The following is a 19259-nucleotide window of genomic DNA, read 5'->3' as shown; positions in this document are numbered from 1 at the left end:
CCTCCAATATTTACCCGCTATCGGCACAATTCAATCCAGCCACCCATCTTCCTTCACCAGCCCCATCGACTTCAATTTCTCAGGAGACATTGGAGCCAACTCTATACCTATGGAAACGTATACGTAGTCAGGATTATACGGTTGTATCGCCTCGTGAAAATCTTTCTCCGAGTGAGCGAGAGGCTGAGATGCAAGGTGATCGCCAATGCTGTCATAGACGACGTTGTCGTCTATCCATGGCTGCGGAATATAGTTCTTGCTGCTTATCGTTGTCGAAAATGGTGTACTGAAATCCCGTAATTTTTTGAAGATATCCTGCCATTCGGAAACCTGACAGAACGGACTTGCTGCAAGATTGTCGACGAACATCTTCTTGAACATGGGGTTCGTGTGACTCTGATCATTGACAGAGATCTTTACTTGCTTCGTCAAGTAGTCACAATATATGATTCCTTTTTCCATTAGGTAGTTGTAAAGGGCGCTAAGGTTCGCGTCGAGGTACTGTGGCTCTCCATTGAGTTCTATCACATATGAATGTTTTCAATGAAAATAGAGATAGATATGTTACAACAAACTTACTTTTAATTTGAGCCGCTCTAAAGAACGCCGTTTTGACCTTGTGCTCAAATATTTTCATGGGATAAAGATTGGCCTTCGAGTTTATGAGCATAACTGCAAATGAGATGTCCGTGATATCAGGTTTGAAGGAGATATTTTCTGTGCAAATAAACTGCGCAACGGTATGCAAAAATGTAGCAACGAAGTACTAGTAATGAACCAATTAATCACGTAGATCACGATCAATGCCTAGCATGACCTACCTGGACTTCGAATAAATGGTCGAGCTGTAAAACTCAAGCATCACTACGGGGTTATTCCAAGAAAAGACGAAATCATACCTGGTGATCTTTCTGCTTGAACTCTTGCCTCAACAACTTGAGCTTGAAACAATCGTCTCTAATAACTGTTAATCCATTTATAAGGCTACTTCAACAGACGAGGATGAGAAAGGGCATCGGGTACACACCGGCTTTAAGGTAACCAGCCATCGTCTGCAGAACAGTTAGAACATTATCATGCAATGATACGTAGACAAGGCTCACTCTCCAAGCTACGGGAATGACGCCTACTTTCTTCAATGATACGGTTGTATGGCTCAAAAACTTCTCAAGTACACCTTCAAAGCGGATGCTATCGGTGACTTGAGGAGGTATGTATTGATCTGCCATTTTATGTGGAATGATTCAGACTACACATCCAGGATGGTTTTTACGACCTTATAACGCCTTCCCGTGGTGTTCAAACATCAGGAACACTCTCCGTAACAAACGAGGAACGAAAGGTCATTCAGCAATGATCCGGCACTATCAAGCACCGGTTTAACCCAATACAATGATGGGTCTCAATTCGACGTGATGGAGCGTATAAGGCTATCTCTTCATCTCGGTGCCTGAACCTTTGACGTTCTTCGGAGATACACGATCCTTCTTAGTACTTCGCCTGCACTTACGTTACCTCTGTCAGTGTTATCCCTGAAACGTTAATCGCTACATTTCCTATATGGGAATCCTGTCTCTGTTAGACGGTTCCAGTTTCATCATTACGCCATGTCAATAATCGGATGCAAAAATCTCCGAGACGTCGTAAGGGGAATATAGGAACAATAGACCAAAAATTCGGAGGCAGGAGCTGGATTGACGATGGTCCATAGGGGCACATATTGTGCCAGTCCAATATACACCTTGTTTTGTCAATGTCCTAACCATCTAGTGGGGATTCTGTCCTACCATCGTCAGACCCGTAATAAATTAACTTATTAAGCCCCATATACATAGTTTACCGGCGCTTAATGTAAATGGCGGGGCCTGATTTGCGAACATGAATCGCACAAGTAACCCCACATTGCTTTCAATAAACTTGTGACAAGTAGTTTGAGGGTTCATCAAGCTCAGACTGCACGGCAGCCAAAATTGCAGATACTATTCATATTATCGTGTGCATATGTTTACGAGCTAGTGGCTGCGCACAGGCCACCCGTGTCGTCTTCGTTAAATCGGTAAAGGTTCCTCCAGCCACGAGTCATCATCCCACAACCCCCGCTTCCTCAACTCCTCTTCCGTGAACGGCTCGGTCTCGATTATACCGATTTCTTGTTGTTCTTTGTCATAAGTATAGACCATCGCGCCTTTCTTGATATATTCATCTTCCGTGGGTTCGCCGCCAATCGCTACCGAGATCTTCTCATAAACCAGATTGTCGTTCATCCAGGGCTGCGACATATAATTTTTCATGGTGACAGTTTTGGAAAAGGGTACCTGATGAAGGCGTGCGTTGTCGAAAATGGGCTTCCACATCATACCCTGACACCACGGCGTCAAGAGGAGATTTGCGATGAACATTGTCTTGAACGGTGTATGGATATCGGGCTTTGCTAAGATTGTCTTTGATAACTCTGTCAGGTACGCTGAGAAGCGAGAGCTGTATGTACACATGTATTCCAGGAGCGTGTCAAGGTTGGCTGTGATCGTGTCTTCATCTCCGTAGAACTCTACATTGAATTAGAAACGCAGTACAAGCGGTGAACCCAAGCCCCACCTTTGGTTTCAGACGCTCTGAAAAACTCCCTTTTAAACTTGTGCTTCCTGTTGACCAAAGCGCACACATTGCTCTCTGAATTGATGATTGTTACCGCCAGCGAAATATCGGTTACATCGGGCTTGAACGTGACGTCTCCAGTTGTCATAATATACAGGCCGACAGTGAAGAGGAAAGCAGAAACAAAATACTGGAGCAGCAACAATAAGTCAACACTTTTGGCTGATAAATATTCACTACGAACCTGCAATTCAAAAACATGGTCGATCTGCTCACACAATTTCTAAGTCTGTGACTCCTCATCCAATGGATTGAACTAACCTGATGTCCTCTTACTTTCATATGTGGCCTAATCAAAATAAGCTTGGATATGTCATCCCTAATGGCTACGTTTTAACATGTCAGTCACCGTTGCACACAGAATGAAGGAGGCTACATACCGGACTTGAGAATCGCAGCTGTCGCCTGCGCATATGATATCAATAACGGTGCTTATGGTTGTTACGATACAAACACACCTTCCATTTGGGAGCTGTGGCAAGAGGTACCGGTGCAGCTTCAATAGTCTTTGTGATAGTGCGTAAAAATGCGTCCAGCAAGCCTTTGCCAAACAAAATTTCCGTGGGTGAGGGAGCTGGGATTCCTATATTGAGTGACATTGCTTGACCTCGGACAAATATACCTTGTAGTTTTATAGCTTTGTCCCCGAGTCAACTTGTGTCAGAGTGGGCCTGACCAGGCACATCTAGACCGGAGACAAACAACTCCGGCTCTGTTTATGAACTCGCTGTCCATGCTGTAGAAATCTTGACTGATTTTGTCAATTGCTGGTTCCACATATTTTCCTTTTGTTTTTACAATGTTTTGACAACCAGTGGCCGACAGACTTGCTGTCCTACTTGTAAGGTGGGCCGTTGCTACGCACGGCAGATACGAGTCCTTGTGATCAATTCCTTTGGAATTTATAAGAAATGTATTTTAGGAGGGGCTTCATCCAGTAAACTATAATATTGTAATAGTTTCATCTGACTTGAAGACAAAGACTGGACTGAAAAGAATGAAATCACTAATGTTCAAGTTGTCCTATTGTAGATAAGCTACATAAGTAAGTAAGCCATGAATGCAAGGGTAATGAACAACTGGTGAATTTCTTAGGTCTACATAAATAAGTAGGCCTTTAATGATATGGTTATGAATAACCATTTAGTTGTTGTAGGTAACTAAGTAGGCCATACAATGCTGGAGCAACAAGAAACCTTTGAAAATTCAAACAGATTTTGATTGATGTCGAGTGGCAAGATATTTAAAGTTCCGACTTCTTTGCCGAGCCATTACCGGCTCAAAAAGCGTTTCATTCCCTGCCAAAAGCCTGGATTGACAGGCTTTTTGACAGCAACTGAAATTTAAACACCGACATTGAGCTGATCGATCGCCGGCCAATCAAAACAGCGATTCTCGGGCATGTGAACGGCCAAAATCGCTCATTCAATCGCCGATCAAACCCTGCCGATTGATCGCCGGCTCATTATGCGTTTCACGATTTCGGATATACGTCGAGTTCGATATAAAAACGATTCCTCCAAGGGAGGACTCGTAACTACACTGTCGATTGTCAATAAGGGCACGATATCGAATTGAAGTACCCAATTACTTGGCCTTGGTTCCCATATATAGTAAGTAAGTCTATCTTCTTGATCAACTTCTTTGTTTGTTTCTTTACCCTCTAGCCATACATGACCATACATGTTTTGCTACCCTTTGTGCGGGCTTTTCGTTACTGAACAACTTGTTTATTGTTTTTTTTTTGTCGCTGTTTCACCACAATGCCAAACACTTTTTGTCACTTCTGATCCCCTTGTTTTTTTTTTTTTTTTTTTTTTTTTTTTTTTGCTTGCACCTCTTTGATGCTTGAAGGCGTCCGAAGATGCCTCTCACGATGGGCACCTAACTGTCATGTGGCTATCTAACATGTCAGCTAGGTTGTTGCCATAATATTGTACTATGTTAATTGTCATGTAATTGTCATGTTAACTGTCATGTTTTTTGAGTCACACTCTGCCTTGTCACTCAAGACCATGGGGTCCAGCAGATACATATCCGGTTGACTTGGGGGAAAAATGAAAGGAAATGTAGAGTGTATACATTAACACTACACCACCTGGCCAATATTAAACACTAGGGGCATTGGCTTAAGAAAACAGTAATTTGTCTGAATTTTTTTGATTGATCAAATTGCAATTAAATTTCAAGATTTAATGACAATAAAATTCATGTGGTGCACATCATGGCGGTATTTGAATCCATCAATACCCATGCCGAACAGCCGATCGGTAATCATGCTCGCTAGAATCCCCCTATTCGTATCAATTTCTTCTAATATGGTGCGTACTCGCGCGTTAGAGAGACAGCATGCACCTAGATATCAGCAAATAAGGACAAGAATCTCATTTCCTGGGAAAGAATGGCAATTTTCTTCATTAACAATGCAAAACCGGTCGACGAGCAAACAGTCGCAATCATGTTCTCACATCTCGCACACTAAGATCGGAAATCACGTCAATTACGGGCTGAGAGGCTTGCTCTAGATGGGTGTGATCGTTGACAGAATGTGCACCTTGCCAGGCATTGGGAAACATAGCTAAAAACGGGCGCAAAGAGGAGACGCGCCGCGAAATAAAGACGCGTTTCGACGCGTCAAAGCTCCTTGACTACACCGTTGCTGCGGTCGGCATGTTGGCCGCTTTCAAGCTCATTCAAACTCAGAAAGGCACACCAACAGTATACACCCGTCGGCTAAACTGTTCCACGTGGTTTTAAAAATTAAACAGCATCGTAAAAAAGAGAATTGAGTAGCATTATTGCCCCCAAGTCAACCGGTTATGCAACTGCCAGACTCCATTTTTGATTGCTAGCTATGGGACTTGAAGACTATTCACGGTTCACAGAGACTTACTGGGTCTTGAGTGACAAGGTAAAGTGTGACCCAAAAAACATGACAGTTAACATGACAATTACATGACAATTAACATAGTACAATATTATGGCAACAACCTAGCTAACATGTTAGATAGCCACATGACAGTTAGGTGCCCATCGTGTCTATAGATTAGATTAGACATAGCATAACAATAGCTGTTAGGCTGGCAGGCGGCATGACTGGCACCAAACTGGCACATTAAATTTTACTTATACTAATAGTTACTAAGAATCAATATTCAATGATAATCCTCCACAGCAAGGCCCAATTGCCACTGGCAATACTTCATACAGCAAGGCGATGTTTAAAGGCGATTTGTCAGAAATGGCTGGTCACGAGTCTAACGATATCTCGGCATCTCTAGATTTTTTATAACTCCGCTTAAATGATTTCGAATGATTACTCCGAAAACTCCCGCCATAACCTCTGTAAGACGCCCAGAATGTCAACGTTTCAAATTTCAACCCTCAAACCCTCTCTTGCTCTTTTTCATGCCGTTTGCGACACTCTCTGACAAAATACTGCCACTTGACTCCCAGACTGAACTCTGAGGTTCGAAGATTACCCTTCTGGAGCAAATTCCTTGGCTATCATGACATTCGGTGTCGAAGGCTTATGCTGCTGGGATGGAGGAATGTAGAATGCTGCTAGAAGGGCATAGAACCAAACATCAATGCTTTGGGAAATGGTATCTCAGTTGATGCAATGGAGATTAGGTCTAGGTTCGGGGTGATGGTAAGCTTGTGTTGAAGATGTTTCTTCGTGCGTTCATTGATGATCTTTGATTTCTAGATGTGGTAGGACAACAGCGGTCGTATAATTTTGATGTACTTCATTTTGGAATATCATCTTCATCCTCTCTGAGTCTGAACTCCAATCCACGAGGAACGCGGAACATGTCTATACATAATCACTTGTTCTACAACACTTCGCTTTTGGTCCAATCTTGATCTTGCAGGGCAACCCCTAACTATCTTTTCCCCCCCTTTTCCCGCTCCATTTTCCTGTATCGCCAAGTCGATGGGCCTCTTGCGCTAGTGAGTTAGTTGCAACGACATTACCCATTTATTGATATAATTTTCAGTCCTGCATGTTTCTTGAACACGTAAAGTGGTGTCAAGTATTCATGCCACACATATGTTTGCACAGCTTCAAATTATACAAAGAAAAATCGATCAATAAGCGTTTGGCGTATTTGGCATCCTAGTATCCTTGACAAGCTGTGGAAATGGTTACTGCACGGGACAAAAAGCTGTGCATGTGCAGTGTCCCGCTTAATTGCGCATGTGAATGAAAGCTGTGCACATTCGTATCTCGAAAGGGGAGTCCAGAACGATATAAACCATGTTTATTATAAAGGTCATAAATCACTCCAACTTCGCACTTTTCACGCCTCAGGCTTGACCGTTCGTTTTGATGACGTCACACATAATTCCATCAGTTTTTTGGGCCCAGAAAAGTTCAGAAACCACTGACCAAGAGGTATGTTACCATCATATTCCAATGATACATCTTACTCAACATTTTTTTTACAGAATTTGATTCGTCTGTCCGTCAACATTCCCGACATTGCAACATCATGTTTGAAGTGCACAACTGCCGTCTTGGATAAAACTCTTTCATTTCGGGCTTATCCCAGAGAGTACGTTATTCTTTTCCATGGAAGTGGTTTTAGATACTCATCAGAATTGTCCTATTCATCCAGAAGTCTGAACGAAGCCAAATATGCATTTGACCTAGTTCTATATTCAAAAGTTGACTCGGAGGTGAATCGATTTCTATTCACAGCGTGGATCTTCTAACTGACAATTAAAGGCTATGGTTGTGAGGCAGGATCTTCCGAGGAAATGTCTTGTGATCACCCTGAAGAAGGTTGATAAGAGTTCACGGGACTGGCCACGATTACAAAACGACGAGGAAATCCCACCTTTTGTAAAACAGGATCCCACCCCCTGGACAAACTACGAGGAGGTGCAGGTGGGAAATCACCAAGACAGCTATACTACTACAATTAATTTGCAGAGTTTTATGAATGTCAGTCACGAACCTCAATTACTTATTGTTATAACTGATCAAACACAGCCGGAGTATCTTGAACAATGCGGAATATTCTTTCTGCGCAAATTTGAACGATTTGGCGATATACAGGACCTCAAACAATCTATTTTAAACTTCGAAGAATCGGTGAAGCGCACCCCAGACGAGCACGAGGAGATGGCCGACCGCTTGAACGGCCTAGCGTGTGCCTTACAATCGCTCTTTGATCTTACTGGAGACCTTGCAGACATTACTAAGGCTATCTCGACACTCGAAGATGCTGTAAGGCTAGCTCATGAAGGCGATCCGAATCTACCTAATATTTTCAGCAACCTGGGGATTTTGCATCGATGCAGGTTCAAGCAAACAAAAGATCTAGGCGACATTGACCACGCAGTAGAGTACCACACGAAGGCGCTTAATTCCACTTCCGACGACCATCCAAGGTGGCTTAATAACCTTGTGATTTCTTACGAAATTCGTTTCAATCTTAGCCATAACCTCGATGATCTCGATTTTGTCATATCTCACTTCCGGAAGATGGAGGAATCCTGCCCCCCGAGCAATCTCCCCAATATCCTCACCAAACTCGGAAACCTTTATGCGGATCGTTTCAACTGTACTCAAGACATAAACGATATTGACCTGGTTGTATCATATCATCGCAAAGCTGTTGATAATGCTAATTCAAACAAAGACATCCTTTGGAGGTCGTTCATAAATCTTGCAATCGCATACAGGACGCGCTCAGAACAATTCCATGATGTACACGATATCAATCTTGCTATTTCTTTTGGTCACCAAGCGTTGGACTGCTCTCCTCATGAAGGTCCGACGCGTCTCATGTCTCTGGAAAAATTGGCATCTTCGTATCATTCCCGTTTCAAGAATAGTGAGCAACTTCAAGACGCCGATGTCTCCATCGACTATTGGAAGCAGGTTCTAGATTTGACTTCTGCAGATGATCCTTCTTATCCCAGTCGACTCCATAAGCTGGGAAATGCATACGTCAGTAGGTTTGAGCTCACTGGAAGTCTGGAAGACATTGAGGCTGCTATATCATACCACCAGAAAACAATCGATTTCGCACCATCTGGACATCCAGATCTTCCGAGTTGGAATCATGGGCTTGGGTTTTCATATACACGCCGGTTCGAACGGTCGGGAAATCTTCTCGATTTAGATTTGGCTATAGCGTGTAATAAGAAGGCAGCAGACTCCACACATCCTGGGCATGAAGATCTTTCAGGATTTTATAATGGTCTAGGACATTCTTATGGACGTCGCTTCGAACGCACGGGAGACCTTCTGGACATAGATTCGGCAATTTCGTATCACAAAATGGCCTTGGAATGTGATAGCTCGACTAACAACGCAAGCCTCTGCGCAAATCTGGGAACGTCCTATCTTCTTCGTTTTAATCGCACTGGTGACTTTGAAAATATCAATTCGGCGATTTCCTATCATGAAAAGGCTGTAAAGCTTACACCATCCAACGCTCAAAACCTTGCCGTCTACCTAAGCAACCTTGGCCGATCTTACTTGTCGCGTTTTGAGCGGACTGGTGACCTTGAAGACAATAACCGCGCCCTCATGTACAATCAGAAGGCGGTGCAAAGCACTCCCCCCGGACATTCTGAGCTTACCCGGCGAATCCACAACCTGGGAGATGCTCACCTGTCTCGATTCATGGTGACCGGAGATCTTCAAGATATTGATTATGCAATATCGTACCACCAAAAGGGGGTGGACTCAATGCCTTCGGATCACCCTGACTTGTCGATTCTGCTTTGTGGCCTAGGATATTCGTATAGAGTGCGCTTTGAACACTCCAAAATCGATCAAGACATTAACCATTCCATTTCCTATCATCATAAAGCGGTTGATTTCACTCCCCCCGATCATGCAGAGTATCTAAGATATCTTAACTTGTTGGCCAACGCCTATGATACTCGCTTCAGGCATTCCCATAACGTGGAGGACATTGACACTGCATTGATCCTTCACCACAAAGTAATTGACCTGGCTCCAGCTGGCCACGCGGTTCTTCCAAACTGGTTAAACAATCTGGGAACGTCATATGAGTTGAAGTTCGACCATACGCAGGACCTCTGCGATATCGACAACAGCATCGCATTCATAAGAAAAGCCTTGGACTGCGCACCTAAGGATCATACGGCTCGAGGAGCGTGGCTCGGTAATCTTGGAAATGCTCACGGCCTTCGTTTCAAGAAAACTTGTTTCATTGACAACATTGACCTCTCTATATCATATTTCCAACAAGCTATTGATCTCACGCCTGCCACGTATTCCATTCTCACCACGATGTTGTACAGCTTGGGTATCTCGTATGCATGTCGGTTTGAGCTTTGCGATTCGCAACCTGATATACAGGCTGCAATTCAGGCATATCGCAAAGGCGCCAATGCACCAGGGACTCCATCTGCTCGCCTTGATGCTGCAACAAAGGCTGCGTTTATCTCATTCGACTATGATCGCGAGGGATGTCTAAGTGACTTTTCACTCGCTATAGATTTACTGTCAGAGGTAGCGGCTTTATCGCAGACAATCTCTCGCCGTCATTACAACCTCCAAGGTCATTCTAATCTCATAAGGGCAGCAGCTGGCGCAGCATTAGATTTTGGTAGACTTGATCTTGCTCTGGAATGGCTGGAACAGGGAAGATGTTTGGTTTGGAGTCAGATAAATCAGCTCCGAACACCGATTGACGATCTTAAAGAGAAACATCCGAACCTAGCTGATAGGTTCTTGAACTTAGCTAAAGCGTTGGAGCATCATGGAACTCGAAAGGTTCCGGCTACAGTGGAGTCTGGTATAAATCTTGCAGACGATATCAGCCTTCAAAGTCAAGCACTGGATCATACGCTATTTGCAGCTCAATACAAAAGCCTTTTGTCGGAAATTCGAAGTCAGAAAAACTTCGAACGCTTTCTTTTGCCCGCAAAGGCCGCCCATATCCTAGCGTCTCTACCTGCTGAAGGGCCTGTCATAATATTTAATATTTCCAGGACTAGCTGTGATGCCTTAGCGCTTGTAAAGGATAGCAGTGCTCCATTGCACGTACCCCTTACAGAATTTGACATCAAACAGGCCGAGGCGCTGCAGAAAATTCTTCAAGTTGATGTTCTGGACAAACGTGATGTCGACAATCAGGAACGTGGAACTCGCCGTCGTCATGAACGTCCAGAGCCTATGAGGTATATATTAAAGGAACTCTGGCAGAAGATTGTTTGGCCAATTATCAAGGCATTAGGTTATACGGTACGTAGCTGTTGAATCGAGCTCATAAACGACATCAAGGATTCTCATGTTAAATTACAGGCCTCCAATGAACCACTAAACCGGCGACGCATATGGTGGTGCCCCGTTGGTCCTCTTGCTTTTCTCCCTCTCCATGCAGCAGGAATATACGGATCAGAGTATTGTACTGGCTCTAATGTTCGTGACTATGTGGTGTCGTCATACACGCCATCCGTGCGCTTCCTCCTGGAGAAGATGGCGTCAAAACCTGTACAATCCACATCTACTGATATCCTTCTAATCAGCCAGCCTGACACACCAGGACTGAACCCTATACCTTCGGTTCGTAAAGAGACGCATGATATTCAAACCCTATTCCTTGGAACTGGGATAGAAACACGATTGCTGGAGGACACGAGCGCAACAAAGGAGAATGTCATGAAAGAGATGGTTTCTCACAATTGGGTTCACTTTGCATGTCATGGTGTTCAAGATCATGGAGATGCGCTTTCTAGCGGCCTGTGCCTTTATGATGGTCGCCTGGGACTTCTTGACATTATGCAGCAGAATATCCCAAACAAAGATTTGGCATTCCTCTCGGCCTGTCAGACCTCAAAAGGGGACGATAGGCTTTCAGAAGAGGCCGTCCATACTGCTGCAGGTATGCTGTCAGCAGGATATCGTGGAGTTGTGAGTACGATGTGGAATATTTCTGACGCTTATGGACCGAGGTTTGCTATCAAATTCTACGAATACATAGTTAACAACAAGCAATCCAACGGGAACCTGGACTGTGGGGATGCAGCATTTGCGTTAGACTATGCGACAAAACAAGTTCAACAATGTCTGGTGGACTGTGATAGCTCATTTTCCCAATGGGTCCCTTATGTACATTTTGGTTACTAGCAATCATGAGCACATTCGCCGTAGATTTATGTCAAAATTTATTAGAAGTACAATGGAATTTTTGTTATCTATTATACATCATTGAAGGAGTGCACGAAGGATATGATTCTGACGATCGACAATCCATTTTATCGGACGTTAAGGTTATCATTATACACCAACAAATGTTATATATCAATGTAATAATGTAATACAAGAACTGACCGCCTTGATAATGCGAAAATTCCCAGGATTCCCCTCCAATCCGTCATTCGACTGATGAATACAGTCATCATGTTTGATTTCAGCATTGATTCGTCAATGTGCTATATTAGGCGCCCGCTGCGCATGGTCCTAATCTATATGTGTGCGTTGGTAGCGGAGGTAGCAGATATTTTTCCTACTGAACTCTCCGTATGCACACACTAATTGTAAGGCTAAGATATTAATGAGAAGTTGGAGAATGTAGGGTGATTCATTTGGACACAAATTGGGAAAGATGACTAAAATTTGTGTGTATATGAGTATCAAAATACCAAGCCCCTATCATCTAACTTCCAAATTTTCTTGAGAACCTGTCTACGCAGGTGTGGGATAGTAGCGTGTTAGCATCAGGGATGCTGGCTTTACCTGGGAAACCATTGTGAAACTGGTCCACGATCGTCGCTTTACCTCATACCGTCACGAGTAGTTCTCCAGCATCTAGGTGAGTCGATGTCTATCTCCCACAAGTTCTTCATGATATTCAATCGTCTGCGCATAGGATGTCCAGCACCTCCAGCTCCAATCAGCCTGACCCATTTGGGTTTAACTCTGAGTGCAATTCTGGCAGCGATACCCAACTCATGACCGACACCTTCTCCAACATCATTAATTCAACATATACGTTTCGTTGCTGCCTGGATGGTTTTGGATGTATCGACCAATCGGGGTCCCCCTTTCATGCTTGTGGAGAAAATATCGTGGTTGACTCACATAACCTTGGCAATTATCCCACTCTGACATTGTGCATTGGAGGAACTTTTGAGCAGCATGCTTGTGCAGCGGATGGATGTCAAGCAATCAGCAGGTCGGCAGTAATCAGCAAACCATGTCCCCCGCAGCTTGTGGACTATATGAAAGTCCAGCCGATGGGTTCTCAATTCGCTTGCTGCGACTCGTCGTCATGCGTTCTTGGAAACGATTATTCCTGTGCATCATCACGGTCTTTGCAGATTTGCATTGGAGACGGAATTGGTACTGAATGCATCAATCCAGCAGACCTTGCGATCTGCTCTGGAAACTTCTCTTCAGCATCTACCGCTGGTGCTGGTGGAGCTTCTACCTCTGGGTCAAATCCACAAATCCCACCACCTTCATCTCCAATGAATTCTTCGCCGGCTGCGTCATCTCCGACTTCTTCACACTCGGGACTTGGTCCAAGTGATATAGCAACAATTGTAGGATCAACTCTTGGTGTGTTTACATCGGTAATTGGAGCTTGGTTAGGGTACAGGGAAATAAAAAAGAGGAAGCTATTACGTAGGAGTGGATTAGAGGATGAAAAAAAAGATGGCACCCCAGTTCCAGCCCGAGAGGAATCTTCGGCGTAGCCGAATTATGATATAACTGTTGAACATGACATTCAAATTTCAAACGTACCTTGTTTAACACGCTTAAATTCGCTCTGTGTGATGAATAAAATGGCCGTGTGAGGATAATCGTGCGTATTCTACTTGAAGATTGTTATAGCAGGTTAATGTCAAGAAAACTAATCAAATGGCTTCATTGCACTCCCAACAGTTGACTTCCAGATAGTTGGACACATATAATGTAAACAACTTGCGTATGGCTGGGGTCTTAGGCCTGTTACTGGTGCCGGGAAACCCGGCAATCACTCGGCATATCTGTCGGAGATTCAGAGTGTCTGGTTGCCCGGCACATCTCCCCAATCAAATACATATTGCAGAATTTTTGACTCCGACTTTGATCTCCGCTTTTTAGTCCCGGCCCTCTTGCAGAAGGGGAGATCGTGCCCTATAACGGATGGGAACGAGACTAATGTACCTCACACTTCCGATGTTTCATGGATCTCAGGATGCGAATTTAGTTCGACATTTTGTACATACACACAGCTCATTGGGAAGACCATCATGCCTTGTTGAATGTAAAGCAATGTCTAGAAACTATGAGTGAGCGCTCGGAGTTCAAATATGAGGCGGCTAGCGGCATAAGTATGACTGCCCAAGTGGGGAAATATTCCCCGTAAATATAATTTCCTTATTTTTAAGAAGTGCGTCAATAATAGAACAAAACTTGTGCGCGGAAACATTTGTTTGGTGCCCGGATTGATTTTGAGGTAAATTTGACGAGTCCATAAACAAAATTGACTGCGCGGAAATATATTTTTTGCATAATTTGCAAGCTCGAGTGCATTATTTCTGCTCCAAATTATATTTAACGTGTAAATTACATGCGCGTAAGTACATTTTGTGCGCTGAAAAAACCTTTCAATGAGCGGAAAACATTATTTGAAATGACCATTTCTTGACCAAAGTGGCCAGCCGCGATTGCCGTGATTATGTAAATTGATCCACTCTGGCACTTCGGCACATTCTCATGGAGTTAAGAGCTCCAACTGAATGCATAACCTAGAATTGCAATTCAATACAAAGTGTCGATTTCTTGTACTGCCATTTATGAAGTACTATTGGCCATTAATTACATTTTTACTCATTAAATATTGTCTTAATATGACTTTCTAATCTTATCTAGACATGCTCAACTTCACAGACGTGCAACATACAGGCAGAGACGTACTGATTGATGTTATTCCCACAATATATACAGTTTTTAAACAGTCCCAGGGCTGTCTGAGATAGTGCACAATCTGCACCACCAATGTGGAGCTTTTTAAAAGCACCAGATAGGTGTTACTATATATATGGAGCCCAAAAAGTTGTTGATACCTTACCCTACAAAATGGTAATGGCAAGATACCTGTTGCACAGGACAGTCGGAGCTTTAACTCGTAGAACTTCTGCCGAAGTGCCATAATGGATCAATTTACATAATCAAGGCAATCGCGGCTGGCCACTTTGGTCAAGAAAATGTCATTTCGAATGATGTTTTCCGCGCATTGAAAGGTTTGTTCAGCGCACAAATTTTATTTACGCGCATGTAATTTACACGTTGAATTTAATTTGGGGCAGAAATATTGCACTCTCACTTGCAAATTATGTCTGAAATATGTTTCCGCGCAGACAATTGTGTTTACGGATTCATCAAACTGCCTCAGAAAGCAATCTGTGCACCAAATAAATGTTTCCGCGCATAAATCATTTTCTATTCTTGACACACTTCTCAAAAATAAGCAAATTATGTTTACGGGGAATATTTCCCCACTTGGGCAGCCATACATAAGCAGCGAAAATACCTCAATCAAAATGAAGCCGATTGGCGCCTGTTAAAAATGGGATCTGATTATGAGAGACTTGGGTGAGCTGCACGCACTTGACGTGCCGGGTAACCTACTTCGTTCATTTCGTAAGCTTATTTTCAATCCCACTCAGTGTCGTGGCTATTATTTTATTACTGAGATGTTCTACTTTAAATAAAATCTGCATTCTTCTATCTCATCTGCATTTCATTTCATTTCATTTTATTCTTTCTTTTTTATTTTTTTGGGGGGGACCGTGCAATTATTTTAGTTGCGGTATATGTAGCTTATAACAGTAGTATAGGCTACATAACCTGGTCCTGGGGTCTTGCTATAGGAGAGAATGCGTTTATCAACCCCTCGTGTTTATGGCTGCCCAAGTGGGGAAATATTCCCCGTAAACTTGTTTAGGTTTTTTTCTTATTGCGTGAATCTGTAAAAACTATGTTGGAGCGCGGAAACATTTTTTGAGTGCGCAGATTGTTTTTTAGGTTAGCCATAAAAATATTTGACTGCGCGGAAACATATTTTGGGCATATTTTTCCAGCGCACATAAATTTCTACTGCCCTCAATTATATTCAATGCATAAACCCTGTGCGCGTAGATACATTTTGTGCCGCAAACAAATTTTTCGATGCGCGGAAAACATTGTTCAGTTGTACTATTTCTAGCCCAAAGTGACCAGCCGGTATGCCGAGATTATGTAAAATGATCTAAAATGGCACTTCGGCACACCTAAACGAGTTCAAGCTCCACCTGACAGTGATATTGAGGATTGTGTATTGCAAGGCTAACCCACATTCATTTAATTACAAATTTCTTAGTATATCTAATCTATGCTCTTTTGAAATATATTAATGTTGTTTTAATCAAGTAATGTGGGATAATCGTCTTGAAATCGCCGTGAATGTTGCTTGAACGTGAAGTGTCGCTTTCTTGCACAGCCACTAATGCGCAATTGTGATGGCCGCTGCTAATACTTTACTTCGTACACAGTAGTTGCGGTAATATTTTGACATATTCTCGTAGATACCTATGTAATACATATCTTACCATGATTTTCAATCTTATTCTCCTATTCCCGACACTCCAAATGCACAAATGCGCTCAAGAATGCACTGATTGATGTCTTTCCCACGATTGATGAGGTTATTTCACACAGTGCTAGAGATGTCTGAAATGGCGCACTAGCTGCACCACTAATGGGGAGACCCCATAACCACTAGGGATTTGCTAATGCTTCATGTAAAGCACTGCAGAAATTGTTATTTTGTCCTATAAGGCAGTAATAGATAGAATAACCATGCATTGTGTATACAACTGTTGGAGCTTGAACTTGTTTTGGTCAATTTAGGCTAGAAATAGTGCAACTGAACAATGTTTTCCGCGCATCGAAAGATTTGTTTGGGGCTCAAAATGTTTCTACGCGCATAGGATTTATGCATTAAATATAATTGAGGGCAGTAAAAATTTACGTGCGCTAGCAAAATATGTCCAAAATATGTTTCCACGCAGTCAAATATGTTTCCGCGCAATCAAATATATTTACGGCTAAGCTAGAAAACAATCTGCGCACTCAAAAAATGTTTCCGCGCTCCAACATATTTTTTACAAATTCACGCAGTAAGAAAAATACCTAAATAAGTTTACGGGGAATATTTCCCCACTTGGGCAGCCATACGTGTTGAACACGTTCTAGGGTGCATCTGTTTATAGAGCTCAAGACTTATGTATGCTTCTCTGCAACGAAAGAGAAAATCAACCCTTTGACCTCCTCAACACATTCATCAATAGTCATAGACGGCCTTACCGTGAATTCTCACAACGCCAACTTCCTGCCAGCAGTTTATTCGAGTATGGGAAACTATATGTCAACGGGGTTTGGTACCATGCAGGTAAATATTTTTGCATCAGCACTGAGCATGTTGGTTGATTCCATATGAAGGCGGAAGATTTCACAAACCACGGAGTGTTCGCATTAAAACGGTTCTATCATACCTCATCTCTAAAGGATATTGAAGAGGCCATTTTCGACTTTGAGCAGGCACTGGAGCACACCCCACATGGAAATCCACGGAAAGCCACCCGACTGAGTAATCTCGCTAGTGCACTAAATTCACGCTTCGAGCGTTTGGGAGAATTAGACGACATTCACAGATCGATTGCTAGTCTTACTGAGGCTATCTCCATTACTCCTGAGAAACAACCAGAGTTTCCTCATCTACTCAGTAACCTTGGAAATTCGTACGGCCTTCGTTATAAACGAACTGCTGTACTCGAGGATCTTGATAGGTCCATATTGAATCATCTACAAGCAGTCAATTGCACCCCCCCTCCGCTTGCTACATGGCTCACTAACCTTGGGACAGCATATTTGTATCGATTTTTGCGTTCAGGGGACCTTACGGATGTCAATCAGGCTATATCATGCCACCGAAGGTCAATTATAAGCACCTCGGGAAGTAGTGAGGATTTGCCAGGATTTTACAACAACATCGGGTACTCGTATTTTTGTAGATATGAGCACACCGCCGACCTCGATGATTTGGACGTTTCCATCTTGAACCATGAGAAATCAATAGCGCTCACTCCTGCTGGTCATGCCGATCTTTTCACCTGGTTCGGTAATCTGGGCAAATCGTACTCACGTCGTGGGGCTCGATCAGGAAAAGTTGTTGACATTAATCGCACAATAGACAATCACCAGAAGGCACTCGATTTGATTCCTCGCCGACATGCACAATTACCAATGGTGTTAAATAACCTGGGATGTATGGCTGTCCGTTTGCACATTTAATACCAATCATTAAACTTTTTGTCCCATACATATAGAGAACAGTTTTATACAATCCCCACTATATATATTAATGTCCCACTCATAGAGAGCTAGTTTCCGAGCATAGAGGAAATCATCCCGATAATTGTATTTACAGAATCTTCAACTTTAATGAATGGTACATACATATATACATCTCACCCCTATATATGACATCCCGTACCATACTTTGTAATCCCCTCCCCATATATCTAACATTTTTTCCAAAGACATAGAGTTGTCGAGATGACTACCCTGCGTGCCGGCACTGCCGAATCCGTGTGGGAATTATATTTGTACCCCGCTTTGGGGTGGATAGCTACTCCTGAAGCAGCTAGGGGAATACTTTAAGTTCAGATATGCATTAAAAATTTCGAGTTTGATGATGAAACACAAAACCTGTGCGTATAGCTGACCCTGAGTAGATTGACCACCTATAACCTCAACTTCAGGTGTATTTAACCTTAACCAAACTTAACATATCTGCTACTGGCTGTTATCACAGCGCTTGGCTCAGAAAAAACACTCAATAATGCTGTATTTAGCTTACATTATAGCATTCACAATCGGTTAGTATTTGAAACTGTGTCAGTGCTTACTCTGCCTGTGTCAAGGTGAAAAAACAGCAATGTGCTGTGATTCGTCTGGCTGATTGCCGAGATATGCCGAATTCGCACGAAGGCAAGCTTGCCACGGCAGGAACGAATGCCGAAAATCACCTGTATTTCTTCGGGACGACGACAGGTAAAATCTAAGATTGCCGGAACCAGTAGATATATGTGGGGGAGCAAAAAATGTATGAAACGGCATGGGTTTCCTATGTAAGGGATTCTAATATATATATGTGGGCTCCAAAACTATATGTATGGTACTCAAAGTTGTACCTAAGGTTGCAATATACAAATGTGTGGATATGAGATCTTTATGATTGGAAGCCTTTTCTCTATCTTCGGACACCATAAGATATAGTTATTGGAAGACTTAGTCCAAGACTTCTAAATATGGGACAAAAAGTTTAATGATTGGTATTAAATGTGCAAACGGACAGCCATAGGGATGCTCGTATTCATCACGTTTTCAATCTACAGGGGACCTTCAAGACATCGATTCTGCCATATCCCACCACCAAAATGCTTTGATCTCTACGCCAGCTGATCATGCAGACCTTTCAAGACGTTTTACCAACCTCGGGATCTCATATGCATATCGTTTCCAACGAACAAAAAGCATCCAAGATATCGATTCCGCCGTGTTATACCATAGGAAAGCA

The 19259-nt window shown here is 42.9% G+C and overlaps 5 protein-coding genes across 5 annotated transcripts; 3 read left to right on the top strand and 2 right to left on the bottom strand.

Moving 5' to 3' along the window:
- Nucleotides 1-30: 30 nt before the first annotated feature.
- Nucleotides 31-1229, bottom strand: JR316_0011152 (uncharacterized protein; the record flags this gene model as incomplete). Its single annotated transcript, XM_047896813.1, has 6 exons — nt 31-521; nt 580-766; nt 822-845; nt 900-964; nt 1028-1052; nt 1104-1229. 6 exons carry the CDS (start codon nt 1227-1229, stop codon nt 31-33), a joined length of 918 nt encoding a protein of 305 aa, XP_047744858.1.
- Nucleotides 1230-2048: 819 nt separating this feature from the next.
- JR316_0011151 (uncharacterized protein) lies at nt 2049-3254 on the bottom strand (the record flags this gene model as incomplete). The annotated part of the gene is made up of 6 exons (XM_047896812.1): nt 2049-2548; nt 2596-2785; nt 2840-2863; nt 2917-2981; nt 3036-3060; nt 3114-3254. The coding sequence occupies 6 exons, from the start codon at nt 3252-3254 to the stop codon at nt 2049-2051; spliced, it is 945 nt and encodes a 314-aa protein (XP_047744857.1).
- A 3734-nt stretch (nt 3255-6988) lies between these two features.
- On the top strand, nt 6989-11776 carry JR316_0011150 (uncharacterized protein; the record flags this gene model as incomplete). Its single annotated transcript, XM_047896811.1, has 6 exons — nt 6989-7054; nt 7108-7214; nt 7278-7338; nt 7388-7549; nt 7595-10891; nt 10952-11776. 6 exons carry the CDS (start codon nt 6989-6991, stop codon nt 11774-11776), a joined length of 4518 nt encoding a protein of 1505 aa, XP_047744856.1.
- A 743-nt stretch (nt 11777-12519) lies between these two features.
- JR316_0011149 (uncharacterized protein) lies at nt 12520-13347 on the top strand (the record flags this gene model as incomplete). The annotated part of the gene is made up of 1 exon (XM_047896810.1): nt 12520-13347. The coding sequence occupies one exon, from the start codon at nt 12520-12522 to the stop codon at nt 13345-13347; it is 828 nt and encodes a 275-aa protein (XP_047744855.1).
- A 3766-nt stretch (nt 13348-17113) lies between these two features.
- JR316_0011148 (uncharacterized protein) lies at nt 17114-17971 on the top strand (the record flags this gene model as incomplete). Its single annotated transcript, XM_047896809.1, has 1 exon — nt 17114-17971. The coding sequence occupies one exon, from the start codon at nt 17114-17116 to the stop codon at nt 17969-17971; it is 858 nt and encodes a 285-aa protein (XP_047744854.1).
- Between the last annotated feature and the right edge of the window lie 1288 nt (nt 17972-19259).

This window comes from Psilocybe cubensis, chromosome 10 (genome assembly GCF_017499595.1).
Source record: "Psilocybe cubensis strain MGC-MH-2018 chromosome 10, whole genome shotgun sequence".
Taxonomy (NCBI): Eukaryota; Fungi; Basidiomycota; class Agaricomycetes; order Agaricales; family Agrocybaceae; genus Psilocybe; species Psilocybe cubensis.
This window is presented reverse-complemented; position numbering and strand designations above follow the sequence as displayed.